Source organism: Folsomia candida, unplaced genomic scaffold, assembly GCF_002217175.1.
Source record: "Folsomia candida strain VU population unplaced genomic scaffold, ASM221717v1 Fcan01_Sc007, whole genome shotgun sequence".
Lineage (NCBI taxonomy): Eukaryota > Metazoa > Arthropoda > Collembola > Entomobryomorpha > Isotomidae > Folsomia > Folsomia candida.
The window spans coordinates 1,127,098-1,139,682 of NW_019091199.1; the positions used below are offsets into that span (position 1 = coordinate 1,127,098).

Below are 12,585 nucleotides of genomic sequence, written 5' to 3' on the forward strand. Positions count from 1 at the left end.
CAAATTGTTAAAGAATGCGTTCGCCTGTTGGAACGGGAGGGCATACGTGGCCTTGATGAAGGGGGGTAAGTATTTTTACACCCAGGAGGGGAAGCTCACGTACAAGTTGTTATACAAGGACCACTGTGTAATTCTAGATATTATGGAGGTACAGTAAATATAATCAGGCATTTTATTTCAAATTTGCAAATTATACTTACGTTAATTTAAAATTAGCATTGTTGCAAATACCCCACAGGCGACCAATAGACTATGCACTGGAACAATGGAGTTGTACTATGGATTGCAAGTACTTGTTTTAAGCAAACTTATATTTATCAAATATTTACATTACAATTGTTGTACTGCATGTGAACCACTTTTGGTCTAATTTAATCTTGATTTCTAGACGGCAACCATATTCTTTGAAGTTTACTTTTTCCTTCGTTCTGCACGATACGGAAGTGATAAGCACATGGCAGCTCAAGATGGGGGTCAATTCTTCATGCGACCTAATGATTGGCTTCCAGGTATATGTAGTTTGTGACAAGCTGCTTATCCGTTATGTCGAACCATTTAATTTTTTTAAAATATGTGTGTTTAAAATCAAGTAGCGCATTAACATACAATTTCGTTTAATTCACCAGGTGCACTTTTAGCCATACAGAGCATTATATTTGCCATGTACACGGCTAAAACGGCTATCGATGTTGGTTAGTAGTTTGTTTGAATACACACGGCTCGATTTTCTTTCGATTTTTGTGTGACAAAATAAAGTTGCAATGCAATTAATTATCGTCATATAGGTCAGGAAGCCATGGCAGGACTAGATATTGTTCGGAAAAAAACTATGCTTAACCGAAAAACCGACGACGAACTCCTGTTTCAATTGAGCATGCAGGCAAGTTTCAACTCCTTCCAACGTTTCGACATCAGTGGTGGTGGGTAAGTACATAAAACTACTCAAGAACTTGCTAAATTTGCATGGAAAAGAATGTACAATAAAAAGAATCGCCATTTGAGGGTTTAAAATTTGGCTATTTTTCCAGTTATCAGTACATAAATACAGACTGGATCATGGGTTACGTGAACAACATTGCTGGCTACTTTATCATCCTTTACCAATTTCAACCTGCGATGGACAGGAGCACGAAGAGAGAATGGGAGCGTCGACGAAACTTAGGAAAATTTCTGGCCAATTTGGAAGGACTTGTTCCCGATCATTACCACAGTAGCGTCCCTCCACGCGCAATAGTTTATGGGCCCGTGAATTAATGATCAAAGTGCAGAAATTTCATTATACATACTATTTTATTCGAGAGATAATACAGAAAAAGTATCAAAATGATGGAAAGGAAAGTTGCATTTTATAATGTATTTAATGTACAAGGAGAAAAGTAAGGACTTGTCTCGTTCAACTCTAATCAAAATTTGGAAACAGCGACCACATCGTCTCCATTATTGTCCGCTAAATTTGTGGGGGAGTTGGACACGTAGCCACTGCTCAGGCTGTCCACGTCCTTCTCATTTGCACTGTTGGCTACGAGTGAGATGGGTTTGAAGGAAATGGAATTGTTGGCATTGGACCGAGCAGATTCGATGGAGGCGCGTCGTGAGGAAGATAAACCGACTCCCAGATAAGCCAATGCGGTTTCACGGTCACGTTCCGCCGCCTCTCGAAGCTCCTGTTTTTGTCGCAAGTGACGCTTCCTTCTCTGACGAAACCAGACTCGTAGAGAGAAAAAGTAAATTAGCTCAATGAAACTTAATCCGCTGAAACCACACATCAGACCCATGATTCCTCCAAAATTTGCTAAAACAAAAAAGTACCAAGGTCAGTGACAAAAAATCTTGAAGGGTGAATTTCTCCTACCAACGAGGTCCGAAAAACCGTATAGTTGACTTCTAACACGTGCGTATGACGAATCTTGACCAAAGTAAACGTGAATAATGGAAATGTTACTTTTTGCCCTGGAAAATAATTTGGAAATGTCTAATATCGGATGAGATTAAATTTCAGGTTCAAGTAAATTTTTATACCAAGATGTAGATTTGTTGTATTCATCTGCCCAAAGGTCAACTCGTCTCCTGTAAAATCATAAGTTTCTTGTTCGAAGAACGTACGTAAAGTTACATAATTAATAAGAAATTGGTGGCGAATACATGTGTGCGTACCTGAAAGGGGTGGAAGTGGCGTCTGCAAAATACTTTATTTCCGTACACGTCGGAAGACAATTTTGACAAATATTTTTCACTCCAAGATTAAACGACTTTTCTGTTGCATAATTGTACAATTTATACATAATAGGTTAAAGAAATTTCGACTGTAAAATTAACTCAATTTCTCAATGCATTTTATATTGAGGTTATAGTTTAATTTTTGTTTTACGTTTCACATCTTCAGCGCATTGGTACTTGGCAGGACCACAGATTGCTCGATTATGATCTCGTGGCATATAATACCGAACACAGTTGCAGGCTTCGTATGTTAAATTCGCAATGCCTGGTATTGAAAACAATAAAAATAGGTATGTAATATTTATTCTATGTACATATTAGTACAGTTTTCTAGAGTCTACTAGATATTTCTTATTACATTCGTCCATGCAATTAGAGGAGGTGTAATAGTTGTAGTAATTCAACCTAAATTCACCGTCCATGTAACAATTTCGTTTTTCCTGAAACCGTTCAACAGCATTACGGTTATTAATATCCACTTGCGTATCAAACTTTCATAGTAATTTAAGTCGTGTAACTTACAATGGAAATTCCTTCAATGACATCATCTGCCAGTGTAATTTCAGGTCGAACGCTGACAAAATGTTCATAATTGGGCCTGATTGCTAAACCGAAATCTGTTACGTGTGGGACGTCCGTTGATAAATGGGTTGCAAGCTATCCAACAAATTTAAGCCCAATTTACTTCTTATGTTCACCAGTATCGTATAGAATTATTGTGAAATTTAAGCACTTGCGAATTACCCGAAATCCTGTAGAATCAGAAGCCGTGCAAAAGTATTCTTCTAAATCCGGGTCTACAAGGAATGCTAATCCAGAAACTTTTCCTGCGCGATTTTGAACTCTGGGGAACTTTTTTCTTGATGAAAGGTCACCTTTGGAGATAAGCTCGCTCATGCTCGTCCACTCATTCCAATCACTTATGTCTTGCGGAGCGTCTCTCGCATCATCCCTTCACACATATGACATAACATGGAGTCGCACTAACTTGATAAATTATGCCAGATGGATAAACGAACGACTTACATGTAGCGATGCAATAATGTTTGGGGGACCATATTAAATGTACAACACTTTCCAAAATTTGTCTCAATTGGTCGAAACAGTTCGCTGCAGTCGTACACATTGCCTTGCCATAAGCATAGCTTCATCATATCCGAGCAAGGCTGAGATGCCTGGAACAGAATTTTCTGGTTAATTAATTTTTGCAATAATTAGTCACTACTTTTAATTCCACCTTTTGTAGAAACTCTGCCACATCCTCCACATCTTTATCGCCCGTTGTAATTTTATTGGAAGCCAGTTGTAAAATAGTCGGATCAACAGTGCCCTGTGTTGAGGTGTAGTTGAAGGTTGCAGAAAAAGGCTTGTTTGAAGTGGAACAAACGTGGTCCAAATAATACACGTTCTTCCAAGCTTCTACAGTTTGTGGGTCATTTTCCGGACCCATGGCTGCCCTGAATCATTAACCTTTTAAAAACGGATTCCACCAATAAGGTGGAGGGCGATTTCGATCTCTTGGCGACGGATTACACCAATAAGGTGTAGGCCAAATTTTTCGCCTTGGCGACGGACTACACCAATAAGGTGTAGGCCAACTTTTTCTCGTTGACGACGGATTCCACCAATAAGGTGTATGGTTACAGAATTCCGTTGAGACCGGGCTACATCAATAAGGTGTAGGAAAAAAATAAAAATAAAGTGACGGAGAAAATTTTCTCAGCTGCTCCATTCTTTCCTCCTTATTTATCGTTGGACTTTCTTCACGCTTGAACTGCAATTTTTGAGGGGAGAGCTGTAATTGGGGGAGTAATTGCATCGTGCTGAACATACAGCCAGCCAAAATTCCAGAAAAGATAGGAAAATATCCAGTAAGTGTTGTATATTTTGTTGTAATATGTATGTGCATAAATGTTAAATATTCCTCGAATATCGACTCAAATTTATTTCACGTTTCAACAGGTACTCTCAACTTTTGGAAATCATGGCTATGCAAATATCGGAAGGTGATGACGACGACCTCTACTACGACGCTGCTTCAGAAGATGATTTTGAAGCTGAGGACGAGTCTGACAGCGATATTGACGAGGTTTAATATTCTTTTCGTTTGTGACCATTCCTCGGATTATGACCTTGCTCTACTTATTAGGATGAAATCATAAACTGGGATGAAGAATTTCGTCCACCCGTGCATAATTTCCAAGGTCCAGATGATCAAATAAAGGATGATTTTCGCCACCACTTTGGAACATCTCTAGACATTCTCAGAAAATTCATTGATGACTCCATGGTCGAAAAGATAGCTGTGGAGTCGAACAGATACGCTGAGCAAGTGAAGCGAACCTCTCCCCGTGCATTTATTGGTTGGACCCCAGTCACTGCTGCTGATATCTGGCGCTTTCTATCTCTTATTTTGGCCATGACGCTTGTTAAAAAATCATCTTATAAAGAATACTGGTCCACAGACCCCTTAGTTTCGACCACATTTTTTCCTTCTGTCATGAGTCGAGATAGGTAATCTTCAGAGGGCGGATATGTATGTATTTCTAACTTTTTCATATCAAATCAGATCGTACTAAAACTTTGTATACTGACATCCCATCGAAGCGTGATCTCAAAAATTCAAACATGGTTTTCCATATTTTCCATATTTTAGGGTTTTCGTACATATACATATTTTCATACATATTTTGAGGTTTTTTTTCGTACATGCACATATTTTTCTACATAATCGAGCCTTTTTCCAAAAATACATATTTTAATACATTTCAAGGTTTTTTATGTGAAAATATTTCTCTTTATTGAGTAGTTAAAGTAATGATAGTGGTGTTCAATTCATGTGAACGATTAGCAAATCCAGTTTGCCCCATTTTTCAAGTCAAAAAATTACCCCTGAAAACCTCTAAATATAACTAATGTCGCTTTATGGGTCATTAGCTGAAGATTAAAATGAAATATTTAATACTTCGTTGATAAGGGTGCTAACAATTTAAAAGGTCTGGACAATTAAATATAAATACAGTAGAAAATTGCAATTGAAAAATATTTTTTATGTGCATATTTTCGTGTTTTTTAAGCACATATTACATACATATTTTGAAGAATTTAAGTACATACATATCCGCCCTATGGTAATCTTATATAAATATGTACATATCAATATATGCATTTATCACACATTTTTCATTCTGTACTAGATTTATATCCATTTTTCCATATCAAGGCAAGAGCACGCAGATAACTGACCGCTCGTGGATTTCTCTTGTTGGATTCGGGGGAGCCGCCGTTCTGACTCTTTTGCAGCCATACTTAGATGCTGGTCGTCGCATCATAATCGATAACTGGTTCCACAGCCTCAAATTAGCAAGGATGTTGAAAGATCGTCTCACGTATGTTTTGGGGACTGTACAAAAAAGACGGAAAGGAATTCCAAGAGGTGCAAGGATGACTCGAAAACTCAGAAAAGGAGAGGTTGAAACCTTTAGTGATGGAGACGTTTTGATAGAAAGGTTGGTGAAATATTTCTATTTATTGTTTTTTTTCAAAAATTTAGAACCTCTTTGTACATACAAGATGGCAGGACAGGCGGGAAGTGCTTATCCTCAACTCTTTCATGCCCCATGGAATGACCGAATGGCCCTCCACCAACCCCAACAACCAACGAATGAAGCCAGATACAGTTTTACTCTACAACAAGACCATGGGTGGGGTGGACAATGTCGACAAAACGATAAAACCCAACCAAAGTCTCCGCAAGTCATACAAGTGGTATAAAAAGGTCGCATTTTATTTGGTCGAGCTCTCGGTATATAATTCAATGATTATGTACAATACGACCCAAAACGATCAAGTTGGATTCCGCCGTCTTAATTACGAAGCGTTCGTCAAATCAATAATCCACAACATTCTCACGAAGTTCCCCGTAGCACGGAAGCCAAGAGGAAGACCTTCCCAAAGCCGTGTCTCAGTACCCTTAGCGAATATGCATATTACAGAACGAGTTATGAAAGAAAACGGTTACCCAAGCAAATCCGATTGTTTCCACTGCAAAACAAAATTGGGGAAGAGGACGATTACGCAGTTCAAGTGCCTTGCTTGCGAGAAACGTTTGTGCATTGGTAGCAGCGTCTTCAACTGTTTCAAATTTTATCATGACGAAATGGTAAGTCGAGAACATGCTGTTTATCTTTGCTGAGAATTTATGTAGTGTATTCACAAATAGTTGCAGTTATCGCAGCAGCAGGTATCGCAGCAAGTAGTGCCACTAGCGGATCGCAACGAGTCACAGAACACTGGACAAAATTCACCACGTTACGATTACAATAACTTGTTTGAAATATATAATGCATCCCAAAATCATGATAGTAATGTCATCAATGATGATGATTTACTGTTCGTTTAGTTAATTGTTGTACTACTATGAAAATCAAATCCCACTGTCGTGTCAAAAATTTATAGTGTGTGCCATTTGGCTCAGTTATATTGTTGATTTATAATTGAAATTTCATGTTCAAAAAGTGTATAATGTTCTAAACTTGAAGTGAGTTAGTTATGTGCTGTGCGAATGAGCTAAACTCACGAGAAACCCTAGTCTCAGCACAAGGTACTTCAGGAGGCCGTAGGTTTAAGCTCCACCCGCACAGTACATAACTCGTTCACTTTATGTATAATTATTGTTCGCGAATCAGTTCTTGGTTCGTAATAAATCAAAACTGCATAAGCAGAATATTCAAAATCGGTTTGCATTAATTCAGTCCCCAACTGATTTTATCACCGCCCCACAACTCGGTCTCAATGGTATTTTGCACCCCAGAAAGTCCGCCCTCAAGAGCAATAGAAACCATTTTAAATTCCGTTTTTAAATGGTATCCAGGTCAAAATTAATTAGTTTTTATAAGGTTAAGGGGGCGGGGGAAGATTTACTTTTCGAAAATTGATTTTATGTTAGCAACAATAATTGTTAGGTATTTTTGTGCAAAAAATTGATGTTGTCTTGTTCCCATATGCATTTGATTTCAATATGCATATGGGAACAAGATTATTTATGCATGCAGTGAGATGAGGTGAGATGTGAACATGATGATGATGTGAGTGATCAGGCATTCACATAAATCCAGCGTCTCTTGCAGTGTCTTTTGCTCACTGCCCTTGTAGCCCAGTAGCTTAGTCTCTGTACGAGGCGAAGGGGTATATGTAGAGCATCGGGCTGTGATGAGTTCGAATACCGCACCCACCCCCACTTATTGGGGTTTTTTTTTAATGTGTATTTCCTATATGTCTCTCTTTTTAGTCTTTTAGTATTAATATTATTTTATTTATGATGATTTTGAATATTTATTATTTTGATTATTTATTGTGACTTCATTATTTATACAATTTTCATGTAATTTATTTATGCACTCACACTACACATATTTATATACTACTGCACACATATTCTACTTCTACACATAAATACTTATTACTTCATATCCACACTACATATAAGCTCGTTTCTAATGCTAGATTTACTGACTAATCAAGTAGAACTCACACTCACATTCGTACTCATACTTATAACATTTATTTTAGACTTTTATCAAAAACGAATTTAATTTCTAACGAATTTTCTTTGTTCTCTTCTCTTTCGCTGCATCAATGGCTTGAACGCGGTACTCCGGTTCCCTAAATCGGTTCTGAGTTGGGAATATGGGGTCCACAATTTCTTGAGCCATATCCATGAGGTAGAACTTGACAAGTTTCTCTTTCATGCACTTCCACACGGCTAGCGTTTCATCATTTCTCCAAACTCGTTCTTGAAAGAAATATGGGGAATTTGACTCCGGGTCTTCATAATATACACAAAAGTCACAAAAATCTTTATCGGCAGTATGTAGTTGCATTACAACTTGGTAAAAATAATTGTGCTTCCTGTTCAACTTCAGACTTCCTTCCGCATCTCTAATGAGAAACTTGTCGGGCCTCAACGGGATCTGATCTGGCTTGCAGTTCGTACATTTCATTTCCGCTATCCCATTGTTTCCAACCGCAAGATCAGGGGATGAAGCGAGAAATCCATATTCGTGTGAAATGAAGAGGCCACACTCTGCTACTTCAATTTTGTTCTTAGCTGCATAAAATGATTTTGCCTTTGGTTCTAGATTGATACCACGCAAAATATTGTCATTGTGACTGAGATCCTTGGGGTACAGAATATGTTGTAGTATATTCCTGTTTGAAGTGCAGTCACTCATCTTGAAAATCTTTCCGGCATTGCTTGCGGTCAGTCGATTTCTGCGCTGCCATTTCCATTCATCATTGAAAGTCTGCCCCACGTGTCATTTTGGATCTTTTCTCGTTGTCGTTGTTCTGAAACGTGAAGGTCTTTGACAAGTTTATCTACAGCTATGGCAATTTCCTCATCGGTCAGACGCCCTTGCAGTGCCTCGGGTCCATAATTCTGGGTATCCTCGACGGTGGAATTTTTGGTTTTACATCTTCCAAATGGTCCTGTTCTTGCTCGCTTTCTGGGGTCTTTTTTAGCAGAAAAATACGACTTGGCTTGTCTCCATATATGTGACCGTACAGGTTTGTCTGAATTAATCTTTGAGAGTAGCCAGAATCCTCCATTGTTGTAGGCAAGAGCTGCAGCTTGAATTCTACGACCGTACGCACCTCTTTGTGCAAAATTTATTCTCTTCCCTGAAATTGATTTAGCAGCTAGGGCCATGAATGATTCCGCGTAGTTACTCGTGACATCAAATATTAGGCGTGGGGACCTAGTTGCCAGCCTTCCAAAGCACTCAATCAATTCTTTTCCTGCCGTGGTTGATCTGAATTTTGAAAACTCTTCGCTTCCTCCTTTCTTGCAAAAGTAACTTTTACAGTTTGAGTGGTCCCCATAAATGTGAGCCAAAACATTGGTAATGTCATCCGCCAAAGTTTTAGCGGAAGTTTTCGTGAGGGGGTCATCAGAGCTTCGATTGTTGGCGTTGTAAGTTATTGCCGAGCGTACATCCTTCCCAAACCTAAGCAAGTTACTCAGTACTAACGGTCATCTTAATTTTTCTAAAGTTTATATGTACGTGCATACCTATTGATGTGCTTTTTAATCAAATCCCTCCCTTCTTTTGCGTGAGAAGTATTGTTGGTAATTGAGAAAATCTTGGAATTCAGTCCTCTTACTGCGTGATTTGAACAATCAATCTTCAAAATCGGTACTTTAGAGTACGCCGTGCTTCTCATAACTTTCGCGAAATCCTGCGACAATGATATCTGCCTCCATGGATTGCGCCGAGTCATTCCTATTTGGAAAAATGGTCAAAATCATTCTGATTTATGGCCAATTATACAAACAACTTACCAATTTTTGTGGCAGACGTGATCTTTTGGGATGTCATCGTCACTGTTATGTCTATCGCAGATGACACAGGTTCTAACTCTAGTACCTACGAAGAGAATTTTATTTGTCCTGGCTCCAATAATTACTCCACAGCCAGCATTGGAATTGTACGAGTGGCCGTAACTTCTTTTTGCCCAGCCTGCGTCAACAATCACAGTGATAAAGGAACCTCTTGACCCTCTACTTTCACTACGTCTCCATTCAGGACAGCTTGACTCTTTTCGTTTTCAATGTTTTTTTGAAGATCACTTTGCAGAAGGTCATAGATGAAATTTATTAATTATCTTCTCACCTTCATATGACATTTTGAGCAAATTGAACCATTCTTATCCAAACTGTCCCATTTTTCACCCAAAAATTCCATCAGGTTCATAAACAAATGAGGCTGGTTCAGGGCATACTTTTGGTCTTTTGCTCCTAATCTCTTCAAACATAAGCCTACGGATTTGAAGGCGCAGTACTGGTATTCTCTCATTCTATCCATCTAACTAGACGCCAAAATACGGGAACGCAACGCTTGAATTTGACACAGGTCACCAAAATACTGCAACAGGACGCCAAACTAAGTAGAACCACTAAACTTGAAGAACAACTCAAAAATACGGGCAAATGACTCGAAAACTTGTAATGCGCTCAGAATTATGAAAGGAAAAAATGAATACGGTTCACAACTCACGTTCAAAAACTTTGATTTGATAACTTTCCCCTCAAGTTTTTTGAAAAAAGTTGTTTTATTTTGTTCCATGGATACTCAAAATGCAATTCATGCCATCAATTTTGCAATTCTAAGCCAATTTGTGCTCTCTTTATGACCAAATATCTCCACTGCGCAAGAGGGCACATTGTCAAAAAAAATGTAAGTAAAACCTGAAGATATGATTAACACATTAAACATAATTTGAAAAATGTGCCCTCTTGCGCATTGCTGAATTTTATTGTCAAAGTTGGCGTGATTTCTAAGCAACTTCCCCCAGGCCCTTAATTAATCAAGTTACGTCACAAGGGAAAATGCAATGAGAGATATAATTTAGCATATTCACATACCTCATGTACTCGTCGGCTTTGCTTTTCAACACCTTGTTCATATTGCATATTGTGACTGTCAAGATGTGTAACAAGTTTCTCTTTAAACGTCTACATAAATTGCACTACATTAATAAATAGTTTAATACGCACCTGCTGGAAATGGCACTTGCTGTAATGAAAAATGTAGTTTAACAATTAGTCTGTCAAAATGCTTACTTCAGTAATTTTTATTCTGACAAAAATGAATATATTTGTATTGCTAAATATATGTGTCGAAATGTGTATATTTGCGAAGTACAAAATGAAAAGAGTCCTATAAATTAAGTAGATGAAGATGAAGTGCATACATAATCATAAATTCAAAAATATGAGTATAAGAAAGGAGGATATAAGAAAATGATTTATCAATGTATTTTTAAGCTTCGACCATGAACATGCTTTGTGTCATCAACCGCGTCATTAAATATTATAGTGATGTAACGTATTTTTACCGTATACACATGCACATATGTACATATGCTACCTGACTACCCAGGTATGAAGGTAGGAAGTATATAGTCTACTAGATAGTGCTAAATTCATGACATATTTTTTATAATTGTTGAGGGACTTGATTGAACACTTACTTCTACAAAAGTTTCGAATGGTTGAAATGTGATAACCACCGGACTTTGACTGTACTTGAGCCATACTGTTGTTAAGTTGGGAAGTTAGTGATTGGAACTGCATGAGAATAAACATGTAAATCTGTGTGATACCAGAGTTGATTAGGTGAGATGCTGTCAAACAACTAATTCCGAACGCCAACACCCAAAACAACCGTTCACAAATGTGTCTCTTGGATTCTGCTAAGTATTTAAGCCCATGAATGGATGTGTTCATACAGTACTGCACCCAATTTCTGTCGCCATCCGGTTCCCACCACCTGCTGTCAAAAGAACTAAAACACATTCGATCCTCATCTTCATGGTCGGATTCAGTTTGTAGAAATACTGAGTCGTTTGGGATCACGGTACAAATTTTGTCTTCAAAACTTAAACTTTTCCCTTTGCACCCAAACATTGGTCGCTTGGTAGAGTTTGTCCGCAACGAAGAAGGTCTGGGATTTGGATTCGTATCAGTTTTATCCGAAATAGACTGATGATCCATTGTGTTGTGGATAAGTGTACACTGATTAATTCCACAGTTTTAACCCAAATTCTATTGCATGTCTAATGACATGAAAACACTCAATCCAAATAGCAAACAATATATCCCTTTATATACACATTGTATTATTAATAGTATACAAACTTCTGATTATTTTCACGCATCAAGAAATTTTAGGCAGCAATCTTATTGTATAAATACGTAAGTATTTCTGAAGCTTTTGTATCAACAACTGCCCAGTAAACCAGCAATTGGTAGTAAACAATTCTCACCACCAAAGACAACAAAACTAATAACAATCAAATGATCCAGTCTCAAGTCTGCACAAATACTTATTACCGATAGTAACCTTTATTTTTTGCATGCAACACGAATTTCCTCCTCTATATAACCACAAAAATTGAATCTAAATAAGTTCTTCTGAGACTAGAGTAAATATAATAAGAGAACTCTTGCACTCTGCAATATTCTAGCTCAAAGTTAACATATAATTGTTAAAATTGGTTTGCAAAAAAGGTCCAGACTTGTAATATACATCAGGAGGATCATTGCTTCACTAATAACTAATCATTCTTTATATCACTTGGGTTGCCTGACTTACAAGGATGCGATATTGTGCAATATTAAGCAAAAAAACATTTCTCCATTAATTTCTCCCATTAATTCCTTGTTATGTGGGTAAAATCCATTACACTCTCCATTATTGCGACAATACATGAACACTGTTGGTCTATGCAGTGGTGTGGAATAATGCTACATTTCCATGCGCAGGACATCACAAAATTCACAACAATACACAACTTTATAGGATT

At 37.8% G+C, this 12,585-nt stretch overlaps 4 protein-coding genes across 4 annotated transcripts; 2 read left to right on the forward strand and 2 right to left on the reverse strand.

Annotated features, from left to right (window-relative positions):
* The first annotated feature begins 804 nt into the window (after window positions 1–804).
* LOC118436207 lies at window positions 805–1,293 on the forward strand. Its single transcript, XM_035853749.1, has 2 exons — window positions 805–924; window positions 1,029–1,293. Exons 1-2 carry the CDS (start codon window positions 830–832, stop codon window positions 1,252–1,254), a joined length of 321 nt encoding a protein of 106 aa, XP_035709642.1. The 5' UTR covers window positions 805–829; the 3' UTR covers window positions 1,255–1,293.
* LOC110852055 (pickpocket protein 28) lies at window positions 1,272–12,291 on the reverse strand. The gene is made up of 14 exons (XM_035853747.1): window positions 11,383–12,291; window positions 11,251–11,315; window positions 10,775–10,793; window positions 10,643–10,697; window positions 3,455–3,674; window positions 3,244–3,392; window positions 2,962–3,169; window positions 2,740–2,874; window positions 2,576–2,657; window positions 2,369–2,482; window positions 2,155–2,254; window positions 2,020–2,067; window positions 1,853–1,950; window positions 1,272–1,792 (listed from the first exon to the last, which is right to left on the reverse strand). The coding sequence occupies exons 1-14, from the start codon at window positions 11,771–11,773 to the stop codon at window positions 1,404–1,406; spliced, it is 2,073 nt and encodes a 690-aa protein (XP_035709640.1). The 5' UTR covers window positions 11,774–12,291; the 3' UTR covers window positions 1,272–1,403.
* LOC110852556 (piggyBac transposable element-derived protein 3) lies at window positions 4,203–6,652 on the forward strand. The gene is made up of 4 exons (XM_022100655.2): window positions 4,203–4,731; window positions 5,349–5,726; window positions 5,791–6,379; window positions 6,440–6,652. The coding sequence occupies exons 2-4, from the start codon at window positions 5,365–5,367 to the stop codon at window positions 6,617–6,619; spliced, it is 1,131 nt and encodes a 376-aa protein (XP_021956347.2). The 5' UTR covers window positions 4,203–4,731; window positions 5,349–5,364; the 3' UTR covers window positions 6,620–6,652.
* Window positions 5,565–9,527, reverse strand: LOC118436206. Its single transcript, XM_035853748.1, has 2 exons — window positions 9,290–9,527; window positions 5,565–9,224 (listed from the first exon to the last, which is right to left on the reverse strand). The coding sequence occupies exons 1-2, from the start codon at window positions 9,496–9,498 to the stop codon at window positions 8,480–8,482; spliced, it is 954 nt and encodes a 317-aa protein (XP_035709641.1). The 5' UTR covers window positions 9,499–9,527; the 3' UTR covers window positions 5,565–8,479.
* Window positions 12,292–12,585: the final 294 nt, after the last annotated feature.